We start from the raw sequence: 22,352 nt of genomic DNA on the forward strand, positions 1-22,352 counted from the left end.
TCCATTTCCAGACTTTTTAATCAGATTCTTCCACTTAAGGTAGAGTTCCCTATTGGTTATTAGTGCAGAAGAGTGACTCTTCCGCTTTTCTCTGGAATTGCACAGAAATCATTTCAGGCAGAAAGTAATTTTTATTTTTTTAGCATGGATATCTGGACATGTGTATTTTATGTCTCAGAGTTTTTGAAGGCCCTTAAATAACTCTAAAGACTAGAACTGGGCAAAGAATAATTTTATTATCCTGTGTAACCTTTCAAAGTTGGAAACCTTTACAGTCCCACAAGACGTCCAAATGTAGACTAGGAGGTGTATAACATTAAGGACACTCACTAGAAGTGTGTAATATTCAGATCTAAGATACTTTTTCTGGGTTCAAACCAAATTCTAAGTCTCTTTTACCCCAGAGTAAGTTCCTGTCTAATCTGCTCATGGCTATTCTGAAATGGGACTGTCAGCCCCTCCTGAGAGATCTGCCTGGATTTCTTTATAAACAATTCGATATTCCAGAGAAAGAGATGCTGATTCTGCAGTGCACTTCATGCAGATCTAAGTCCTGGACTCATCCCACCTGGCTTTGGTAGGTAGTTGAAACATCTAAATAAGCAATGAATTTTCCCCTGGTTCTGCTGCCAAATGATGGAGAGACATATAAATCCTGACAAAGCAGACATCTACCTTTCAGCTCACTCAGCACCAACCTTACCTCAGCAGTTTCTCTGCTTACTCTACTTGTTCTGACTCAGGACCACATATTGCCGTCATTATTGCTCACTAAAGCAACAGTAGGTAATTATGATCCAAGAGAGTGCTTGTGTTACTTGAACTTTCTAGGTGGCATGTGGGTTTCTGACCTCAGACAGCTTTTGCATCAGAGTGGAATTACTCCTCATTTCCAAACATGCAAGTAAAACCAGAGACAAATCCCACAGTAAATAATTTAAAAAATACTGCTAAGGAAGACGATCCATGGTATAGATGGTTCAGAAAGCCGGTGTAGGTCGCAGAGAATTATTACTTGCACAGTCTATGGAGTGGTTGAAACAATGAGATGTTGGAGAGGAATGATCCTGGGGGAAGTGATAGTAAGAGCTTCATTTTCTTCAGGCAGATGTTGCCATGCATTTGTACACAGCCTGTGGAAAACAGGGCAAATTACATGATTTTCTTCTACGTTTTGGACTCCCTTGTATCCCACATATCTCTTGCACCACTGTTTTGGCTAGACATGCAGTTGTTGTGCAATGCGGTCTTGAAATAAGAGTCTCCACACTCAGCATCATCTTAGGGTAACTGGTCTACTGGGAATTCACAGCTTTTCAATTTCATCACAGCTTCCATGTAAATAAGGGCTTCTGTGAAAAATGCACCTGATGTACACTACAAATTTTTATCAACACAACAGCTCCAATGCATTGTTTTATTTCTTCAAAATATGTAATTAATCAACACCTCTCCTTTGATAATCTGTATACTGAGTTAAATGCTAAGTTAATATAAGGGAAATCAGCAAAATACAAAGATTACTTAGGTCCATTTTATCTCCTGAATCAATAGGATATACTTAGTGCTAACACACTAACCAAATTATGAGAACTAATGCAGCACTGTTCAATGACAAAAGCAAATAACTCTTTGAATGATCTTGACAATAGAACATGTAGTCATCTTAATTTGTATTAACTAATTACATTTAACATGGATGTCTTTTTACCTATTGCCTTAAGTGGAGCACCAGTTCAGTAACCTCCTTTCCTGCTCTTATTTTAGCAGTGAAGTAGATCAAAGCAATGAGTATTAAGAATAAGAGGGATGATACTATGTAAAATACCCCATCCCTGGCCAGTGTTCAAGGCCAGGCAGGAAGGGGCTTTGAGCAACCTTGTATAGTGGAAGGTTCCCTGCCCATGGCAGGGGGCTTGGGACTGTATGACATTTTAAAAAGTTCCTTCCAACCCAAACTATTCTGTTATTCTACAAATATTTTACATCAATGGAGTTCTTAAAAAAAAATCTCTTTCTCTAGGGGTCATAAAAATTTGTGTCATCTTTCCATTTGACTTCAGTGAGTTCTAGATCAAGTCCTTGAAATTGAAAGTATAGCATTAAGATAATTAATCCTTCAGCGATTCCCTCTAAATTGTTCCTTATTTTGCAACAAGCGGTACTTTGAAGGGTTAGTTTCCTGTGTAACTGGGACCATTTCCAGGCAGTAGCAACTCATAGTAGTGGCCACTGCATAGTTAGGATTGCCTGATTGTTTCCGTCTTAAAGGACTGTTTCCAGTTGCTTGTTTTCTCTTCACGTCTTCTACTTCACAGTTGGGATTTGAGAAGTTTATTCTCAGAAAAGGAACATACTTCTATATTTTATATAAAAAACTGTCCTTTGAATTACTTTCAAATGCATGAGGAATATTGGGAACAGAAGGAAGGAAGAAGAGGGAAACAATTCTTTGTTTAAAACAGAGGAAAAAGCTCTAAAAGCCTTTTAGAGTAAAACTTCAGTGCCTCAGCAGTTCTTAGAAACAGGAGAAACCAGTACCCTGCCCCAGGCATGTTCAGTTTTCCATGGACACTGGACTAAGTTCACAGCACCTACACCCTTGAGTTGTCTTTCACTGGTCAAGAAGAAGCCAGAAACATGGTTGATCTGCGTCTATGGGAAGTGTTTAGCACATAAGTTTGTGTCCACTGGTAAAATCAAGCTGTTGCATTTATTATTTGGTTTTTTTCACTTCCTTAGGATTACAAGAAATGCTTGGTAATGATGTCTGCTGCTACTGTGCAGAAATGTGTTTTACAAAGCGCATAGCATTTTGAATACTGTTTTCAAATGCTTTTCCCTTGTGATCTGATTTCTGAGTGATTTCTGTTACATTTCTCAAGAACATGGAGTTCTTGAGAAGAATAGGGCTTGAAGAAGAAAGAAATTCAGCATACTTAGTACCTATCACTGCCACATTAACATGGAAATTAGCTGTCTTTCTGTGCTGTGAGAGCAGCAAGTGGGCTAAGCACTGCATATCCCCAGAGACTGCTCTAGGCTGGATTCTGTGCAATCCTTACTGCAAATAGCTGCCTCGTCTGTTTGTGATCCCTCTATCTGAGGTCTTACTGCCCCTGTCAGTGTGAATACATGCAATAGTTTGATACAAAAGACTTGATCTCATATTTGAGAATATTTGATAAACAGAGTTAAATGAATATGAACGCAATGTAATGTTGGTGCCAATAAGGCACTCTTCATGTGCATATGCTGCTGAACAGCACATGTTACTTGTACTGATGCATGGTCAACCCTATTTTGCTACCCACTGTTGCTTCTCTTGGAAATGTAGCAGCAAGTTTTGGGAAATCACACTGCATCTATACTGACCCATGGGGTGAGGAGTCTCCCTGTAGACTTGTAGTTGATCATGTTGGCAGAAGCCAACATGCTACATCCAAAGAATTTCTGTTTCTCATGTTTCTCAGTTACGGCTGGCTTCTCTTCTGCCTGTTGTGCAGTGCTGGAGTTTGTTCACAAGAGATTCTTTTCTGGTCAATTACTTCCAAAAAATAAATGCATCCATCTTTTTTCTATGTGTCATCACTGAATGTACTCATAACAGTAAAGAATTCAGACATCCTCTGACAGTTGTGTATAGTGAGAACAATAAACATGACTATGACTTTTTTGAAGTGCTAGTAGTAAAATTTTGTCCATTTCACAAACTTCCTGTCTTGTAAATTGAAGAAAAAAAATACTCCATTGTGATAGCATAGTAGACAGCTATTTATATGTTTCTTTTCTTCACCATTATTCTTTACTCACTCTGGCCAGCTATGGCATGAAACCACATAAGAAAGGAGGAGGGAGATAGTCCCTTTGGCAATGGAAGAGACGGGCCAGAATTTCACTTCTTATATTTCACATGGAGAGAAGCAGTGATCAAATGCACTTCTCACCTGATGAGAAATACTTCAAACTGCCCAGAAAATTAACGTGAATTATGGAACAGCAAAACTGTGTTGGCTAAAAATACACAAGAACATTTAGAGAGGAAAATCTGATAATATTCTTCTTCGTTCCTCACAGTTACTCTTCCTGTTCAGAGTCTGCTGTGCATGTAAATTCTTCACCATTATGTGCCCGATTCCAATAGGACACACTGCTGAAAACTGTAGTTCTATTATTTATCTTAATCCACTGACCTCCACAACAGAAGAGATAAGCAACTCATACACCCTCTCTGGTTTTAATCATCTTGGGAATCAATTTGTTATGTAGAATAATCTATCCATTCACTCTACAGTAGTTTCTTTGAAAAAGAATTTTTACCATTTGCAGATAGCAGGATCCAGCTCATTTAGGAATAGCTCGTTTCCTTCCACTCCATGTTAGACATGGAAAGGCTCAAAGGGGAATTGCAGTCAGCAGTTGTGGGTACCTACTTCTCTTGAGAGGGACTCCCAGGATCCTACTTCTCTTGAGAGGAACTCCCAGAAAACAAAAGTTGATACGTAGGAATCTGATTCCTGACAGCCAGCAAGTTAAAAGCTATATAAACAAACAGCAGGAAATAAGACTCCTGCTTATTCCCACTTTCACTTGAGTTCTTTGTAACAGTAGTATTTTACAGTTGACACTAGGATGTTTTACCTACTGTCTTTCAGACCATTTTTCCAATTTGTCAGATTAAATTTTAATTTTAATGGTGTCCTCCAAATCATTCACAAGACAGCATGGGATGTTCTGCTATGCTTAAGACATTAATTTAAGACATTAAACTTAACATCAGGGCATTACACATAATATGTCCTTCTAATTGAGCCTTGCATTTAACTAAGAAGAACAGGTTTTGGCCAGCTCTGGAAGGATGAGCCTGAAGGAGTGTTTCTCCACATTGCAGTTGCTGCAAAAATCAGTTTTTTGCTCACAAAAAGTTTAAGGTTAAAATCGTGTGTTATTGTTTGTTGTTTGTTTTTTCTTTTCCTCAGAGTCTTGTATTCAGACCAGAGACTAGACTGATTGGTTCTGACACTGACCTAACTGGGTAATTTTTGTGAGATATTCATTAGGGACTTGAAGATTTCCTCCCAACTTTGCATTTTTGGCTTTAAATGTACAACTCTGTCCAAAATATGATTTTTATACTCACTGAATATGACATATAAATAATCAGTTAACTGCCAAACAGTGATCGCTCCTAATAGCCCAGCCCAATGATATCTATCTAGAAAGACTTTTTAGGTGCATTCATCTTCTGTGCATGGAATCAAGTGTAAATTCCAAAACACCACAACTTCCCCTATGAACAAATCAGATAGCTATCCCCTACACATCTGAACTCTGAGAGGCAGGGCTTGCCCATACCTCATTGCATTCCAGTGGCACACCTACACCAGTTTCACAAAGCCCTCACTATGAATCACAGACACAACTGGCACCTCTCCTCCTACAAGAGAAGCAGTATAGCCCAACCTGAGCACTTACCCACACACTAATCGTCCATTTCAATAGTTGTGTGATTTGTCACTGGAACTTGGCATAATATCCAGAGTGCATCATCTGACATCAGTTATTTTTCCACAGTGGCAGCCAAACGGATACTCATGTGTACACTGAGAGGAAAGAAGGGAGGGAGTCAGGCTTCAAAGAGTTAATTTAAAGCAGCCTCTTTGCCAAAGTTTTCCATGTTATCAATCTTCCTTTAGTTTTCTCAGTAGCCTTTTAATCTCTGCATTTCTACTCAAAGATCAAAGTCTTCCTATTTCTTAAACAGCTAACCTTACATTATGGTTAATCCATGAAGCGCCAGGTTTTGTAAGAGAGCCATATGTGGAACAATCTGCAGGTCTTGGGCAGATACCCAAAATTACGACATCTCTGAGGAAGGCTGAGCTGACTTTGTGGTTGAACGGACTTCGGGGAAGCTAGGAAAGGTGTCAGGGCAAGAAGGAAAACTTAGCCACTTGTTAAAATGAGCTTGAACAGGATTTCATGTGGCATGTCAGGATGTTTAAATTGTGTCAAGATGACTGCATAGGAGGAAGTACTTTTTCAAGGTTAGCACAGAAACATCTCTCCCCAAAGTCATTTGCTTACAGAAGAAAAGGAGCTACAGCAAAGAGCAGAGATCCCAGGTTGGGGGAGGGTAAATTCACAAATCTGCCTTATTTCAAAAAGCATGAAAACTGTACATTTTCTGCACTTGAGCTGTTCATACTCATTGTATGAGTAATCTTTGCACAGATGTTTCAGAAATACTTTTAAACTGGGTAAAATATGAGTGCAAAAGAATAAAGCTTTTAGCTTGTTTGCTGGCCAGAAAAAGGAAAAGCTAAATTTGTCTGTCGATAATTTAACCCAAATACTGGGTTAAATAATATTTAAAGTGTATTCTGTGTTCCTAGTGAAAAGTTAGTCCAAAACACACCATACATTAACGATTAATAATAAAAGTAATACAGGAAACCCTTTAGCATGTGGATACCAAACTGTTAATCACTGCTGTATCAGGTCTAATCTAGAAACCCTCTTTCTGCATCATTAAGGCACTGTGCAGAGATTTCTGTTGCTCTTGTTTGGTCTTACACAGGGTTTTACCTAAGTGATACAGTAAATGGACAGGGCACCTGGAGAAAAGCTGCAGCTCCTAGAGATTGTAGAAACCTTCACCTGCCAGTGATGTTGCTGTGCACAGTTCAGAAATGTTATGATTCCACAGCAAAGGACTGAGCTATTAGGTTTAGCCTTTTGTTAATAGCATTTTCAATGCCTTGGGCTTTTCATGGAATTCACCAGAGTTAAGCCAGCAAGAAGCTCTTGGTGTATTGCGTGCTTTCTCATAGTACTTTGTGGAAAAACCACCTGAACCTAGAAAACAAGAAAATAAAATTTTACTCCTACATGTTTTGTTCGGATATGTTCCAGATCTAATGAATTTGGTGGAAAGACTTTGACTTCTTTAAAAGGTTTGATTCAAAGTTTTAAAACATGTTTGTAACAACAGATCAATTAAAAAAATAGGAAAAACAAGGCTCTTGACTGATTTCAGCAGATGAAACCATTGTGAGATCCTTTATAATCTCCCTACATGTTTATTCATAAACTATGTCTCAGTGGGAACATGCTAGATGACTTCCAAATTTAAGCTGGTTAGAGATCCTTCAAGATGTGCCTGGTTGTTATCTGTATGAGCTCATGAAAACAGATGATGTAGTATCAATAGTAATGGAACTATCAGTTAATAGATTACTATTGACTTATCAGGACAGCAGGTTATATTCTTCTCAAGAGACAACTTAAACTGTATTGTGCAAGAATTTTTCCAATTAAAATTAAAAACATGTAATCTCTGTTCCCAAACTGAAAGAGAAAAATCCTACAAATGCAGCAACTATTATAGTACACTCAACACATACTGAGATTGGACAAAATAGTGCATGAGGCATAGATGATCAATGCAATAGCCTAAGTAAGCCTAAGTAATTATAAGAAGCTGACTTCCCCATCGTTTCTTTCAAATGTACAATCAGAAGCATATTTTTCCTGGCTTATCTCCCTTTTCTCTTTCTCCATCTTTTTCTCCTCTTTTCTCTTTTATCACTGAAAAAAAGGTGCTGAAAAGAGAATAGCAGGAGAAGAGTACTGGAAATTGTTATTTTAGTGCAAAAAAGGTTAAAAAAAATGGCAGCGTTTTCAGAGCATCATTTTCTAGGAATCAATGTTCTAGGCGCAGGTGTGTCACTGGGCAGGCTTTGCAGCCAAAGGATTCTGAGACCCTTAGAGAAGCAGCGTTATGTAAGTCATTAAGGGAAAGGATACCTTGAAACATGTTCTTCTGCTCATCTCATCTGGTTAAATAAAGATCCTATGTCTTACAGCCAACAGACAGGATAAAAAGAAAAAAGTTAAAAGAAACATTCCCGTAACATTAAGAGGCCGTTGCCTTCCTCATGGAACATCATAACTGATGAAGCAATTAAGTTTGAAGCATTTTAAAATACTTTTGGTCAAATGCATTTGTGCTAAATGACTTCACTCTGACAAAGATCTATTCCTACTCGTAAAGACAGTACTCATCTGTACTTCATTTTCTAACAGGCTTTTTCAAGAAATGCTTCATACTGCAGAGCACAAGAGGATGAATATCGCTTAGAAGTTACGACTCCCTTGCAGAGGGTTGATTTGTTCATGGGCCAGTTCAACAGTGTCCTCTTAACTTCAATATCTGTCTTCACCAAAGGGAACCTTACTGTTGCTAATCTGGGAACTTCAGAGGGCCGCTTCATGCAGGTAAATATGCTACACCTTCACAATAAAAATACATACTAGAGTTCAGCAGGAATGGTGAAAAGTGAGGAGCAGTATTAGCCCAGTTTAACAGAAAATAATACAGAAAATTGAAATTGCTGAGTAAAATAGAGCTTCTGGAATATAAACAAAGTGCCTAATAGAACATTAATCTTAAGTATTTATACGGGCTTTGTGGCTTGGAACATGGTTTTGGAGCAAATTCTACCATGATCTTCACTTAGTCCAGCTGGTTCAGTCCACAGAGCAGTTTTGGTCCATACAAACCAGATTTCTTTCAAAGGAAACTAAACTGAAAGCTCTGTCTTGGGTACACATCAAATACACTACAACCCTAGATGGGGCAGAAAGGTCTAGAACAATGCCTGATTCTTCAAACAACTTCAGATATACACTTCAGATGGCCATTTAGTCTAGAGGATCAAATTAAATCTAGTTCAGTGTAAAATGCCAAGACAGATTATAATGTAGAAGCAGGAACCTCAGCATTACTTGTTTCTATGTACTGATCCACTCCTCTGGCACCAAATTACTTGCGAATGCACCCATAACCTATGACTCAGATCTGTAGAATTGAGATTTGTTCCTCTTCTACCTACTTTCAAGTTTCTCTAAGTGTATCTTAGATTTTCAGGCCCTTGCTCATTCCTGTAAGCAGAGTTACCTATTGTCCCCAGTATATGCATCCTTTCTGGACAAAGGGAATCCTACACCTCCATCTCTGTCTGCTGTACTGACAGGACACAGAACCTGCCCCATAATGCAAATCCATAATGCTCCTGCAGGGAAAGAGGTCAAGTGATTTACCACAAAGGACAGATTAAAAGCTGGAGAAAATCATGTTTCTTTTTTCCCCTAAAAGATACAAATTTAATAAAATGTTCAGTGACAACCATGCCCGTTTTACCTGAACTTCCCATGATGACCACCATAACTTTAAGCTGCAGTTTGTCTTCAGTGCAGGAAAGCCAAATGCTAAGATCTACGTACTAAACACAGGACCAGCCTATGCTCTGTTCTTAAATATAGGTAACTGGCTCACACCGCAAACACGAGCAATTTGTTTAACCTTTCTGAAGCCACTTCCTTATCTGCAAAATACATTTAATAACTACTTTCTTACAGCTTTTTTTCTGGGCTGTCACAAAGCTTTTAGGGAGGTTTGGTGGAGAGCACAAGGCAGCATTATACATCATTGTTTTTATCTGTAGCATTCTCTAAATTATTCATTCAAATCCTGCACCACACACTTAATTCAGACATTTGCCTAACTCAAGGAACAATTAAAACATTTCCAGAACACATTTCCCATTCCAGGTTCAGTTACAGATCAAAAGAAAGGCTATTGTGTAAACTGCATACTGCCATTAGCAGGAATATTCTCATCATTGAAATAGATTGGCTTGAGCTACAGGGGGAAGTCAGCATTGGGCTCATATTGTAATAAGTAGGAGCTCTTTCTTTGAGGGTTTGGTGAAGCTAGCAGGAGAATAAGCATAATTACTACCTTTTATGAGGCTGCTTCCAAATAAAAAGGTTAGTATTTGTTTTGCCTTTAAATGATCTTGGAAAGGATACAGGTCTGCAGCATACAGCAGGCACAGCTTTTTTCAGAACATAATGTTCATTTACATTAAATCTTTTTTTTTTTTCACTAATAGTTATCTAGGAAATGCTTTCAAACATGTTCATTAACAAATGTCCAACTAAAGCAGATTTGCAGTGTTTCTATGGAAATATAGCTATTAACTGCAATGAGATGGAGATCATTAAAAATTGAGCTATTAAACAACCATTACTGAAGTATAATGGGTTAAAAAAAATCAGGATAATCTAACAGTGACTTCATTTATCAAAAAGATACCCCCAAACACTTCCCCACATTTTCAGCAAAGAAACGCAATGATGTTCTTTTTTGTTTCATTCACAAATCTGCTGAAACATGTTGCAAAGAAGCCTCAGGTTTTCCCTTTTTCCGCACCTCACTTTTGCACTCATTTGCACTCGTATTTTCAGCTGTTTATATGTGCAAATAATAGATTTTCCAATGCAGTCTCCTTGTAACTTGTACCTCTTCAAAGTTAACAGGTAGGTATGCTTTCAGAGAACACTAACTACAAAATTCTATCAGGGAACCTGTTTTAAAACTGGTTGTACTGTATTAACATCTTGAGAACAATTTTTCATGCCAACTATTTAAAAGCAAAAAATAAAAAGTATTCATATATAGGTTTCTAAAATTAGAAAATAAACCCAGCCCTTCCAGTGAATTCAGTTTATCTTGTATCCTCTTTGAAATACCAAACCTCACCATATTTAGACAATTTAGCTTGTGACATCAATTTCAGCATTAGCAGTCATCCATGAGATTAGAAGAAATGGTAGTACAGTAGCTCTGTTTCTGACAACTGCACCCTGAAGTGCCCAAATATGAAGCAGCTTGATGAAAATAATGAACATTTAATTCACATTTTTGCTGTGTTAATTTAGGGTTTCCTTTAATTGTTATGGGGGGGGGATTGGAAAGATGTTTAAAACATGGTGGTCATGTCACCAAAATTGAATTGAAGCTCTGAGCCTGTGCTGTAGCAGCCAGTGGATGCAGCAGCAAACTACTGGTACTGAACCTGAAGAAATCTGTTTGAAAATGTTTCTCATATTCTTGCTTATACATGATTGGCAGCCGATCACTTGATTCTCCTTCTCTTTTCTTCCCTTTTTCTTGCCATCTTTTCATTTCCTTTTGCATTTCTTCTGCTCATCACTTTCTGTCTTCCTACTGCCCCCTAATCTGTCTCTATTTCCATCTCCATCCATTTTTCTCTCTTTACCACATGACTATAGCACAGCATTGCTGCAAAAGTCAACAGAAGGTTTAACATGTAGTTTCTGAGAACAAAGGCTTTCTTTCTGTACATGATAGCTACCTGACTCTGGAATTTTGAAGTATTTAGAGACATATTACAGCTAATAGTTCCTATCCTTATAAGTGATTCCACTGAAACTTAGGGCATTACCCATCAAAACTGTGCTAAAGGTCCAGCTCAGACTATAGCCTATATTCCACTTATTTTAAAGAAGTAATCTGAGGAGCCAGTAATATTCAGAATGCAAAAGCAGGTATGTTTTTAGTCACCTGCTGTTTCAGGTATGTTTTTAGTCACCTGTTGTTTTCTGCTTGTGCTTTTAGTTTGATTGAATAGAATTATTCACTTAAACAGCCTGGAAAGCACTAATACTGGAAAGGAAATACAACCTCTTTCACTAAATGTTTTTTTTCAGCCCAAATCTAAAACTAAAATAAAATCAATGTGGATGGTCCAAATACAGAAGATTCATGAGTTCTTTTAAAGAGGATAATTGGGGCCAGGAGGTGAATTCCAAAGCTCTCCTGGAGAGTAATTGCAGCCCATTGACATACTGAGCATATTTTGGCTCCATCAGAAATGTTAAATCTGTATTTGGCCATGAATAGATTGGAGTTTGTAGTTTACCAAATATTGTGGAGTTTCTGTTACAAAACAGAGCAGTAATAATTTTTCTAAGACAGCTGACACGCATGAGACAGAAAAGAAAAATGGTTTTACTTCCTTCCTAAGCTGGAGCCTGACAACAAGCTCCCCCCCCCCCCCTTTTCTTTTTTTTTTTCTGTTGAGAAGTTGCAGCTGTTTCAGCCTTTCTTATTGTGCTTGTTTTCAGAGTGTGACTGGGAACACAGACTGAAAGTACAGCTGTTGGGTGCAAAGTGAATCAGGTATTTCACAGTGGTTATTTGATTAGAAAACAGCACCCAGTCACACTGTTATAGTTGACGAATCAGATTTTCAGCTGGTGTACAGCAGCCTTGCTCTGCTCAAGCCAAAGTAGCTGTGCTGAGAATACAACTCACAACTGGAAGACACTGTCAATACCAGGCAGGATTCGGTGAAATTATGGTTTGTAAAATGAAAACCCCCATGATACATTGAGATAAAATATCTTCTGGTTTTGCTCAGTACCAGTGTGATTTTTTTTTTCCCCCTGCCTGGAGCTTGGTATTATTTCAGAGAGCGACTTTTGAGTTATGAAGAAAAGAGCAAAGTTCTTCAGGAAGGGGAAATCTTTCTGATAGCTCTGGGGAGAGTGGGATATGGGAAAGTTTTGCAGGATTTATCTGAAAAGCTCACATTTGGTCTGGCCTTAATGAACAAGAGATTGATGCCCTTCACACGTGCAGAGGCTGGTTTTCAGCATAACGCTGTACCTGGAAGCACAACGCTGCATGTGCTCCCTACGCTTGAAGGTAAAGCCCAAGCAAACACGCTGCTTGTTGGTGCATGCAGAGCACCAGCTTCTCTATTCTCTTCATGAGGAAGAGAGTAATAGAGAACTTTTTGCTCTGTGTTTTACAACTACTGTGAGCAACCACTCTCTTCAGATGCAATTCTGGCATCAGGGCTGTCTCATCCTTCTGACTATACCAGTGAAACTCAGTGCACAGTGGGGCAGCACTAGGCTGCATGTGGAGTGAGGGGCTCCCCCATGTGCCCTCTCTTCTTCATGGGCCAGTAGACAGCCATCAGTTACTTCTGGAGGTAAGGAAAGGGTTTTCCCGTGGGCATACATACTCTGTGAGATGCCGTCAGCCACATTCTGGCAGCAGTCGTGTCCAATCTAGCTGGACATGAGCCAGCTCTGTCTGGGAAGCCAAGTGTTAGCAGAACATGGTAATGCACTGTCATGTCTCAACAGATTCTGGACTGAAAATGGCTTAGGGCACAAGAACCAAAGCATGATGGCACAGACAGGCCTTGCTGGAGCAGAGCATGTCACGCAACAGGCTACTCAACCTCCTCAGGGCCTCTCTGCACTTGTTAGACATGAAACAATAGAGAATCATAAGCCTTATTCTAGAGAGCAATTCTATTCCTCTTTTTGTTTGCTTTTTTTAAACACAAATTTCTACCCGAGAAAGGATGTATGGTGTTAGAATAAAGGCTCAAGGAGCAGAGTTATTCCTGTCTCTGTCAGGGGCTAAGATGGGTAAAGGAGAGGTATGAGGCAAGTAAAAGCACACAGTGATTCTTCTCCCAGTACTCTCCTGTTTCTGGCACACAGTGGCCCAGAGGTTCCCTGAGCTGGAAATTGCAGCCATATCTGGCATTTAATCATTCTTTATGGACTTCTTTTCCATCCATTTTGCTTACTGTTTTCTGAAATTATTGTTTTGCCCCCTATGGTCGGCTTTGACAATGTCTTCCATAGTTTCATTCTGCTTTGAATGATGAAGAGCTTCCTTTGGGGTTTCCTTAACCTGCTGCCTTATCATTTCATTTGGTGCCTCTGATTCTGTCTGATGAGGAATAGGGACAGGGCTCTCACATATCAATGGTTTGGGAAGTTTTCACACACTGAGCTTCAACTTGTTGGCTTCACATCGAAGCAGACAGAACAATTGATAGTCACATTCATTTCCTAGGAACACTTACAAACAAACACCATCACCACCAACAAACTTTAACACACATCTCATTTCTCTGAGAGAAATTAGCATGTGTCATAGCTGCTTTCATAGATTACATGCCAGGGAACATAATGCATGCTACAAAAATTAGTACAGACAAAAATAATCACATCTTCTTTTTATTTGTAACTGCAGTCAAGGCTTGGAAAGCTTTCACCCAGAATTCAGCAGGAAGAGAGCCAAGCCTTCAGCATTGCTTGCCTCTTGGAAACAGCAAAGTGACAAGTCCTCACCACTCCAGGAATCGAGGCTCAAAGCCATGGTTCCTATCAGCAAAATGAGTTGATGCAGAGCAAAGAAGTACAGAGCTTTGCAACTTTCAGTATGGTTGTTCAGATCCAGTTTATATCATAGTGTACTGGGAGCCATTTCTGTCTTCAAAATGATCAAACTTCTTTTGATTTAGTTCCTGTCCCACTAGACAAATGTAGTCATAGTGAAACCCACCAGTGCAAGTGGCAAGCGAGAGGCATGTTGGAAGCAAGTGCAAGGAGGTTAAGAAATACATGAGCATGGACCTTAAGCCTTACAGAGCCAGAAAGAGGAAGGAGTGGTGGGATGCCCATGGAGTCATTGCAGAGGCTGTCCTTCCTCTGTGGTCCAGCAATTCCCTTGACTTTTCAATACTGGCAGTCTGACCTATTTAAGGCTAAATACTAACTGTGCATATGTGCATTTATAAGAATGTGAATAATTGCAGTCCTTCCCACTTTGTCATTTTTAAACAAACAGAAAACTCTCAAACTCTTGATAAGTAACATTTTCCTATCTATAGCTTAAGTTTTAAAAGTTTTGTAATAGCAGTTCTTTCTGTGGTAAAGAATGTATCTTGATGCTGCCAGAAAACAAACCATCAAATATTGCATAATGCAAAATCCATATAGTCACATTAAAATTAACACCTGGTGCCAGATAACTGTTTTGAGAGCACACATGTTTTAATATTCAGTTTGAGTAGTAAAGCTTACACTTTTCAGAGGAGATCCATTATACTCTCCATGGATTAGAATGATATACTGCATTTAGAGAGCTACATATGTGCCCTTTGCAAGGCTATGCTGCATATCCCAGCACATTGGAGGCATTACACAATAAAGCTAACCCTGAGCCTATCTCTTGCTGGGTAATGGCATACACCTGCCAGACATCCAGGGAAAAAAATAACAATATGATACTTAGATGGGATTGATTGTAGAAAGCCTCTCGTTTTTGCAGAAGATATTTCAACATGTAGACAATAACATTTGTAATTCAATCCTGCTGACTAGCAGAACTGAGCACCAGAATGATTTTTAGAAGAAGCTGTTGCATGCTTTTTTTTAACTCAAGTTATTGCAGTCTTAATTTGCTATATTATGCATAAACAAACCTGAAGTCAAGTCTTGTTACTAAACATTAATACTAGATGATGGCAATGAAATAATACTTAAATGAGTTCTTTTCATACTCATGGAACTAAGTGGTCACTGACTTCAAATATAAAGAATATTAATGTATTTATTAACTAACTGTTCACTGTTACCTTCATGGAAATGCTTTGAGCTATGCTGAAAGACCACATACGTGTTTGGTTTTCTCTTAGAGGAACATTATTATGTTTGCTTTGAGAAGGATGTGGTTGTAGTTACTGGTAATGAATGTAATTCTCAGGAGAGCTATTTGTAAGAACATCAGAAGAGACACATGGGTTTAAATGAAAGGTCCATCTAGTTCAGTGCTCTGCCTCCAGCAGTGGTAGCAAGTGAATGCCCAGGGACCCAGGCAGAATATGTAATAACTTCTCCTTCAAGCCTCCAACTGTTTTCCATTCTGAGGATTTCCTGAGCCATTGGGTTTTGTCTGTTTAGGGTGAATGTACAGGTTTCCATGTACATGTGGAGTTTCCCTTTGAATGCATCCCCTTCTCTCTTGCATTCACATCCTTCAGCAAGAAGTTACATAGGTCATCACACATTGCTAGGAAGTCTTACTCTTTTGTTTGCGTTGAACATGACTCTCACTTTTGTCTTTTGATGGTGTTTAGTACTTTTATTAGATGAGAGTAGGTAGTCAGTCGCTACCCGCATATGATTCTGTATGCCCTTTACATATCATTTCCACACCTACCCTTACTCAGCCATTCATTACAGCCTTTTCATCATCTTTATTATCTTTGTTATTATCACTTTTGTCATCATCTGAACCTTTTCCCATTTTAACATACTCCTTTTGTCACAGGGCAGCCAGAACTGCACAGAGAATTCATGGTTTGGGCAAGCCATGAATTTGTATGACATCAGGATGTTTCCTGATTTGTTTTCTAATCCTTTTCCAGTAATTCCTAAGCTTTTCTTTGTTTGGGTTTTGTTGCGGTTTTTTTTTTGACTGCTGCTGAGCAGTGAGATGATGTTTTCATGGAGCTATCTATCATATACCACTTTAAATTCATCTTCTTCATTGTATTTTAGCTGCCATTTTATTGCCTTGACGTGCTCTCTTGTAAAGACCTTCTGCCATCCTTCATAGTCTGTCATCATCCTTATCACCTTGAATACCTTCAGATCATCAGAAAAGTTTGTCACTGGGTGCTCAATGACATTTCCGACCCATTTATGAGTATGCTGAAGAGTACAGTTCCCGACACAGACACCTTGCAGAATGCATCTGCTGACTTCTCACTATTGCAAGGCTTGACCATTTACTGCTAACACCTGCTTGTTCTCTTTTGACAAATTATTTAGCTGTGCAAGACCTTCCTAACTGCCTGGGTGCAGGCACGTGGATATCTCTGATGCTCTGGAAAATGCTTGGTTATTAAATTATTATTAAAATGTAAAGAAACCCCAACACCACCCCCCAAAAAAAAAGAAACAAAACCAAAAACAAACAAGCAGAACAATAAATTAAATCAAAACTTTACAGTCTTTGCAAAGAGAAACACTTCTGTAGTACTGAAGCATTTCCATGGTAGAGGTAGCCTGTGTATGATAGTGTGTCCGTGGTAGATTAAAGCCACACTGTATGCATACTAGTTTGGTCCCAAGCAATAAAAATCAGAGGTTTCTGAAGTCCTAAGTAGCCTCTTCTTCCTGATGTAGAAGCTGTCTTCAAATTGCTTTTTTCCTTAAGGATTATGTTGGATTAGGGTAAGATAGAATTTCAAAGACTGGGCTGATGGTGCAAAAAATGCAGTGTTACATAGACCAAAAAGAGCATTTTTGCAGCTAGTATCTGTTATGGCAGCACTGTAGGCTGGTAGCAAACTCCTAACTTTTATTCCATACTCCCAAATGAGTTAGGAAGTGTAATTTGAGCTCCCTGTATGTCATAAGGTCAGAGCCTTTTTACTTGATCTTTGAGCAGGTGATTTGACTATCAGCCTCAGTACAATAAAGGTCAGTCAGTGTTTAAAGTACCGAATAATTTTTCCAAGATTGTAGAGATAGGATCCAATTCTTTATGTATTGCTCTGCGGTTGCAATGTAGATGTGCTTAAAGGGTTAACACTGGGCCTCAATCTGAAAGAATGCTTGGCAATAAGAGGAAGCCTGGATTAATGATAGAAAAGAATTCTTAGCATTTTATAGCAGTGGGTATTTGAGATGAGACATGGCTAATGATCAACGAAAAAGGTATTTGCAGCTGTGGTGCTACCTCTCCTCATAATGCCAACATTAATCAAGCTTTTTCATGCAGCTTTGCAGTCCATTCTATTTTTCATTGAATATAAAAACAGAGCTCTTGCCCTAATACACTGGGTGAGAGACCATACTTCTGTGTCACCAAAATGATCAGACCTTATTGATTTCGAAAAGCTGCGCTTTCTGTACTTTGAAACAAACCTGTAGCAGTCTTTAAAAAAAAAAGGTTCATTTTAAAGAAAAAGAAAAACCTCTTATAACACCAAACTATAAATACCTCTGGGTTGTGAAGCACTTATTGCCATGAATTAATTCCTCATATATTTTATTTAAGTCTTGAATTACAACAAAACATCAGCTGTAATTACAGCATCTCTAAGTCGTTTTGGAGTTCGCCATTTTGTTGAAAGACCTTGGCAGTATGAAAAGCCAGTGAAATCATGTAAGTCAATGTCCTAGCTGTTCTGATGCTGCCTTCACAGGCAAAAGAAAAGCTTCATTATAGTGAAAAATTAAACATTTGACATACAAGTTATTTCCAGAATGGCTTCAATCTTTTTAAATAATGAACCCCATTGAATCTCAGCAAATGTTGATTATCTTAAGTCCTTAAGCAAACTACACATGATTCAGCTTTTGAAACATGAACATGACCTTCCCTCATGTAAACAATCCTCTGCCTTTGTTGCCTGATGCTATCACATTTGGGCGCGCATCCTTCTGGATCACAGGCACAAGCCTATAAAACCTCACTATCAAATATCCCCCCCGATCTGCAGATGCTTTATGCCTCTGCTTAACAGCCATGACTCATCCCATTAAAGTCAACAAAGTTACAGTAGTAAAGTTAAGCGTGTGTTTGCAGGAGTAAGCCCAAATTCTCAGAAGTATTTAGGTAACTCAAGATGCAGAGAGATGACTAGTCAGGGAATTTCATGCTGGTGTGACTAATCTCCCTAAGATCTCCTAAAGTTGAGAGAGAGAGAAAGCTGTTGCAAAGGAGCTTCAGGACAACTAAATTAGGCTCCTGTTTTGGAGCATCTTCTAAAGAAGTCTCCAGCTCTCCCTAACATTTAAGATGTGCTTTGAGCACTCTGTCCTCACACCTGGCTCCTGCAGAAATCAGCAGGACCCAGACCTCAAGGTTCCCAGCCATATTTTGCAAGGATCTTGCCTACAGCAACAGCCACCTCACCAGCTATGGGAATCAAGCTCCGTGTATTTCTGGCACTGTAGCGTTGCTCACAGTGGTGACCTGTGTCTGCCATAGGTTTGCATTCTAATGGCCTCACGTGCATCAAGACCAGATATGGTTGACACAGGGTAAACTTTACTTTTCAAACTGAAGGACCAAAGTGAAAACAAATGGAAATACCTTTGACTTGTGAAGGCCTGGAGTTTTCAGATTCTTTTAAATAGGCCTTGTAGATAAAATTGTTCTTTCCTCAATGCACAGGGCTAAGTGACCCATCTTCATTTTTTAGGGTTGATTTATAAATACCTGAAATTGAAGACTAGAAAACATGCAATGAGTCCTTCATATTTTAATAAATACAATGTATTTTGAGGATCCTCCAACAGGATGATTTTGCTGTGTTAAATAAAGTAGATTTTATAGCTCTTTAATCAGATCATGATGGAACATTATGCAAAATATTATGCAATGTAATGTAAAGTAATTTATGCAAGCAGAGAAGTGGTAGGAATGTGAGACCACTGAGCAGCATGCGTTTGTGTCACACACTGCCTGCTGACTTTCCCAGTTTCTTTCTTTCTTAGATAGTGGTTTCCCGTTCAGAACCCACAGCTCCACATGTCAGCTTTCAGCTTGACTCCCACCCCGTCTCTCCCCAAGTTGTCGTCAAGAATTCATTAGCAGATGATGGCTATACCCTAGTAGTGACTGGGAAAAAGGTGAGTGGTTCATAATCTAACCCTTCTGTGCACTCTGGAAACTTGCCTTCAGCAACTATTCACTCTGCTGCTTTATGCTCTGCATCCTCCCAGCCTCACCATTCCCTTGGGAACATTGGAGGGGTAAGTTTCCTCCAAGATTATTCCCCCAATTAAACAAACCAATGGCCTAATATTGAGAAATGTTTAAATAATGCAAGAGCTGTGATATAAACCAACAAAAGCCAGGAAATGCAAATTTTAAGGCTGAAACCCTGTCCATAATTCAAGTGCTTGCAAAGAAAAAACACACAATGGCTTAAGAAAAGAATGGTGCTCACAGTTTCCTGGCTTTTGTTGGTTTGTGTCAGAGCATCGTAACTTTTGAAGGAGGGGCAAGAGTTATGTGGGTTTGTTTGAAATGGGGAGTCAGTGCTCATAGTAAGGTTTGAAAATTGCTTTACTGTGTAGTCTGCAAAGGGTTAACAAAAGATGAAGAGCTGTCATAAATATGCTATTGTCAGAAGTAGATATGCATTGTAGAATAGGTTTCAAACATCAGCAGATAATGTTACAGATAATCTAAACCATAATCGTAAGCAATAATTTGACTTCTTGAGTTCTATAAGAATTTACAGAAATACATCAGCCATTAGTAAAGGTGGTTATTAATCATTTATTAGAAATGTATGAGATATTTACAAAAGTAATCTTCAAGAAAATGTCCAAAATAAATTCAAGGAATTGACTGAGGTGTAAAGTATGATGTATTTATGTCGTAATTGCTGATTTTAATTTTTTGACTAAAAGTAATTGTTATCTATTTAGAATGACTGTTATCATGAATAGCCTGATATCTTAAATAACATACATTTTACTTCCTATTTTAGGTATAATATAGGGGGGTTTATTATAAGTGTTAAAAAACAAGTACATGGGCAGTCACATGCTGGAAATGTGTCACAGACATTAATACAGCCTTGCCAAGGTTGAAATACCCATCATGCCTATTTTAACAAACATATGAACTAAGGCACACTGAGATGCACTGTTTTTTCCAAGAACTAATGCAGAACTGGGAGGAGCACACTGCTATTTTCTTTTTCCATCAGCAAAAAATGCTATCTTGCTGTAAACACCAGATGCTGGTAGTAACTGTATATAACAGTAAGATGCCTTTAGGGTTTCTCCCAAGCGAATTTAAAATCATGTCAGTTAAATTACTTATAAGATCCTATAATTACTGAGCTAAAGAGAAGTCGAACCGTGGCTTGCACATCTGAAATCTGAGTAGCACCGTGGTGCACTGAATAAAAAGAGACTCTCTCTGCCACTTAGTGTGTGTATTTAAAGGATCTGCGCATCATGTCTTTCCATCAACAGGTAACAAAGATCCCGCTGAAGGGGCCAGGCTGCCATCACTTCAGGTCCTGCAGCCAGTGCCTGCTGGCACCTCCCTTCATGGAGTGTGGCTGGTGTGGCCAGCAATGCCTCCGGTCTGCTGCCTGCACCAGTGGCACCTGGACCCAGGAGACCTGCTTGCCTAAGGTTTATGAGGTAAAACGGGGGATTTTGCACATTTACCTTTGAGGGAAGAATGTGGTTTGTGCTCCAGGGACATTTTCTGTTTATTTCTATGCAGTTATGATAAATGAAGTGTCTACTTTCCTTGACTTCCCTTTGGACACAGTGTCCCTAAAGCCTTTGGCTGGATGCACATGCTCTTACTGAGTGCAGCGGGCTCAGCTGCTCAGGAGAGGAGGGCCAAGAAGATACTCAGAGGGCTGGAGCACCTCTCGTGTGAAGACAGGCAGTGAGAACTGGAGTTATTCAGCCTGCAGAAGAGAAGGGTCATGGAGACCTTACAGCAGCTTCCAGTGCCTGAAGGAGCTGACATATAAGCTGGAGATGAGCTTTTTATAAGAACAAGTAGTGATAAGACAAGGGGGAATGGCTTTAAACTGAAAAAGGGTAGTTTTACATTAGATATATGGAAGAAACTCAGCTGTGAGGGTGTTGAGTCACTGAACAGGTTGCCCATAGAAGTTGTAATTGCCCTGTCCCCGGCAGTGTTCAGGGCCAGGCTGAAGGGGCTTTGAGCAACCTCATCAGTTGTCCCTGCCTGTGGCAGGGGGTTTGGAACTAGATGATCTTTAAAGTCCTTTCCAACTCAAACCGTTCTATGATTCTGTGGTGGACAGGTCTGCCTGATCATCCTGGCTTGCCATAGGAGAGCCTTAGCCCTGCGAAGTGCTCAAAGGGAGGAAACAACGTGGGTCCGAGCCAGCCTGGCAGGGATCTGATGGGAAAGGCTGGTGAAAAAGGAGCACTCTTCCTTTCAGACCCCCCTCAAAGGGAGGAGTGGGAGGCAAGCATTTCCCACCCACAGCTGCCAGAGCCTGACCTAACACAGGAGCTCTCCAGCCCTGCTGTTCTTCCATCCCCATGCAGCTCCAGCACTGGAGGAAAGCATGGTGTAGGGAAAAGTACTTCTGTGCCCTACCTCAGCCCTGTGACAGAGCAGTCAATCAAAGCACCACCCTGGGGGAGATGTTTGTTCCCAACTCCCCTCCTTGGCTTCTCAGTCCAATGGGGGGAACCCCCAGCCACTGAGGGGGACGAGCCTGTAGCTGCACCCCTGCCTGGGACAGGGAACAGCAGGAGGCTGCTGCCAGCCAGCCAAAGCCCATCAAGGGTGTGCGAGAACACAACCGCATGGATGAGCTGAGAGCCATGCTGAGGCAGTCCTGTTTTAGTTTAGCTATGGTTAATACAGGATTCATACTGGCCGGCTGTACGTGTAACCAAATCATCCCATGTGAAGTGTGACAGAGCTGTGAAGGTGCAGGTTTGTGGGGCACGTAACAGACCAGAAAACTGAGGGAAGGACAAGCATTAAACTTTCTGGTAGCATTTATACCCATTCGTGTTTGTTAGTGCATTTAACCTACAACATGTAGTTAAAAATAGATTTCCTTTATGGGCATACAGAAAGTTTGACATGCTAAAATCTCAGAGAGAAAGGGAGAGAAAAGGGT

At 39.6% G+C, this 22,352-nt stretch overlaps 1 protein-coding gene across 1 annotated transcript in view; it reads left to right on the top strand.

Moving 5' to 3' along the window:
- Nucleotides 1–22,352, top strand: part of MET (MET proto-oncogene, receptor tyrosine kinase) — a 70,887-nt gene that overhangs the window by 6,987 nt on the left and 41,548 nt on the right. The window contains exons 2-4 of the mRNA XM_005146070.4: nucleotides 8,089–8,280; nucleotides 19,201–19,335; nucleotides 20,698–20,871. Of these exons, the coding sequence (XP_005146127.2) occupies nucleotides 8,089–8,280; nucleotides 19,201–19,335; nucleotides 20,698–20,871 (501 nt within the window). The remainder of the gene's footprint in view (nucleotides 1–8,088; nucleotides 8,281–19,200; nucleotides 19,336–20,697; nucleotides 20,872–22,352) is intronic.

Source organism: Melopsittacus undulatus, chromosome 5 (assembly GCF_012275295.1).
Source record: "Melopsittacus undulatus isolate bMelUnd1 chromosome 5, bMelUnd1.mat.Z, whole genome shotgun sequence".
Lineage (NCBI taxonomy): Eukaryota > Metazoa > Chordata > Aves > Psittaciformes > Psittaculidae > Melopsittacus > Melopsittacus undulatus.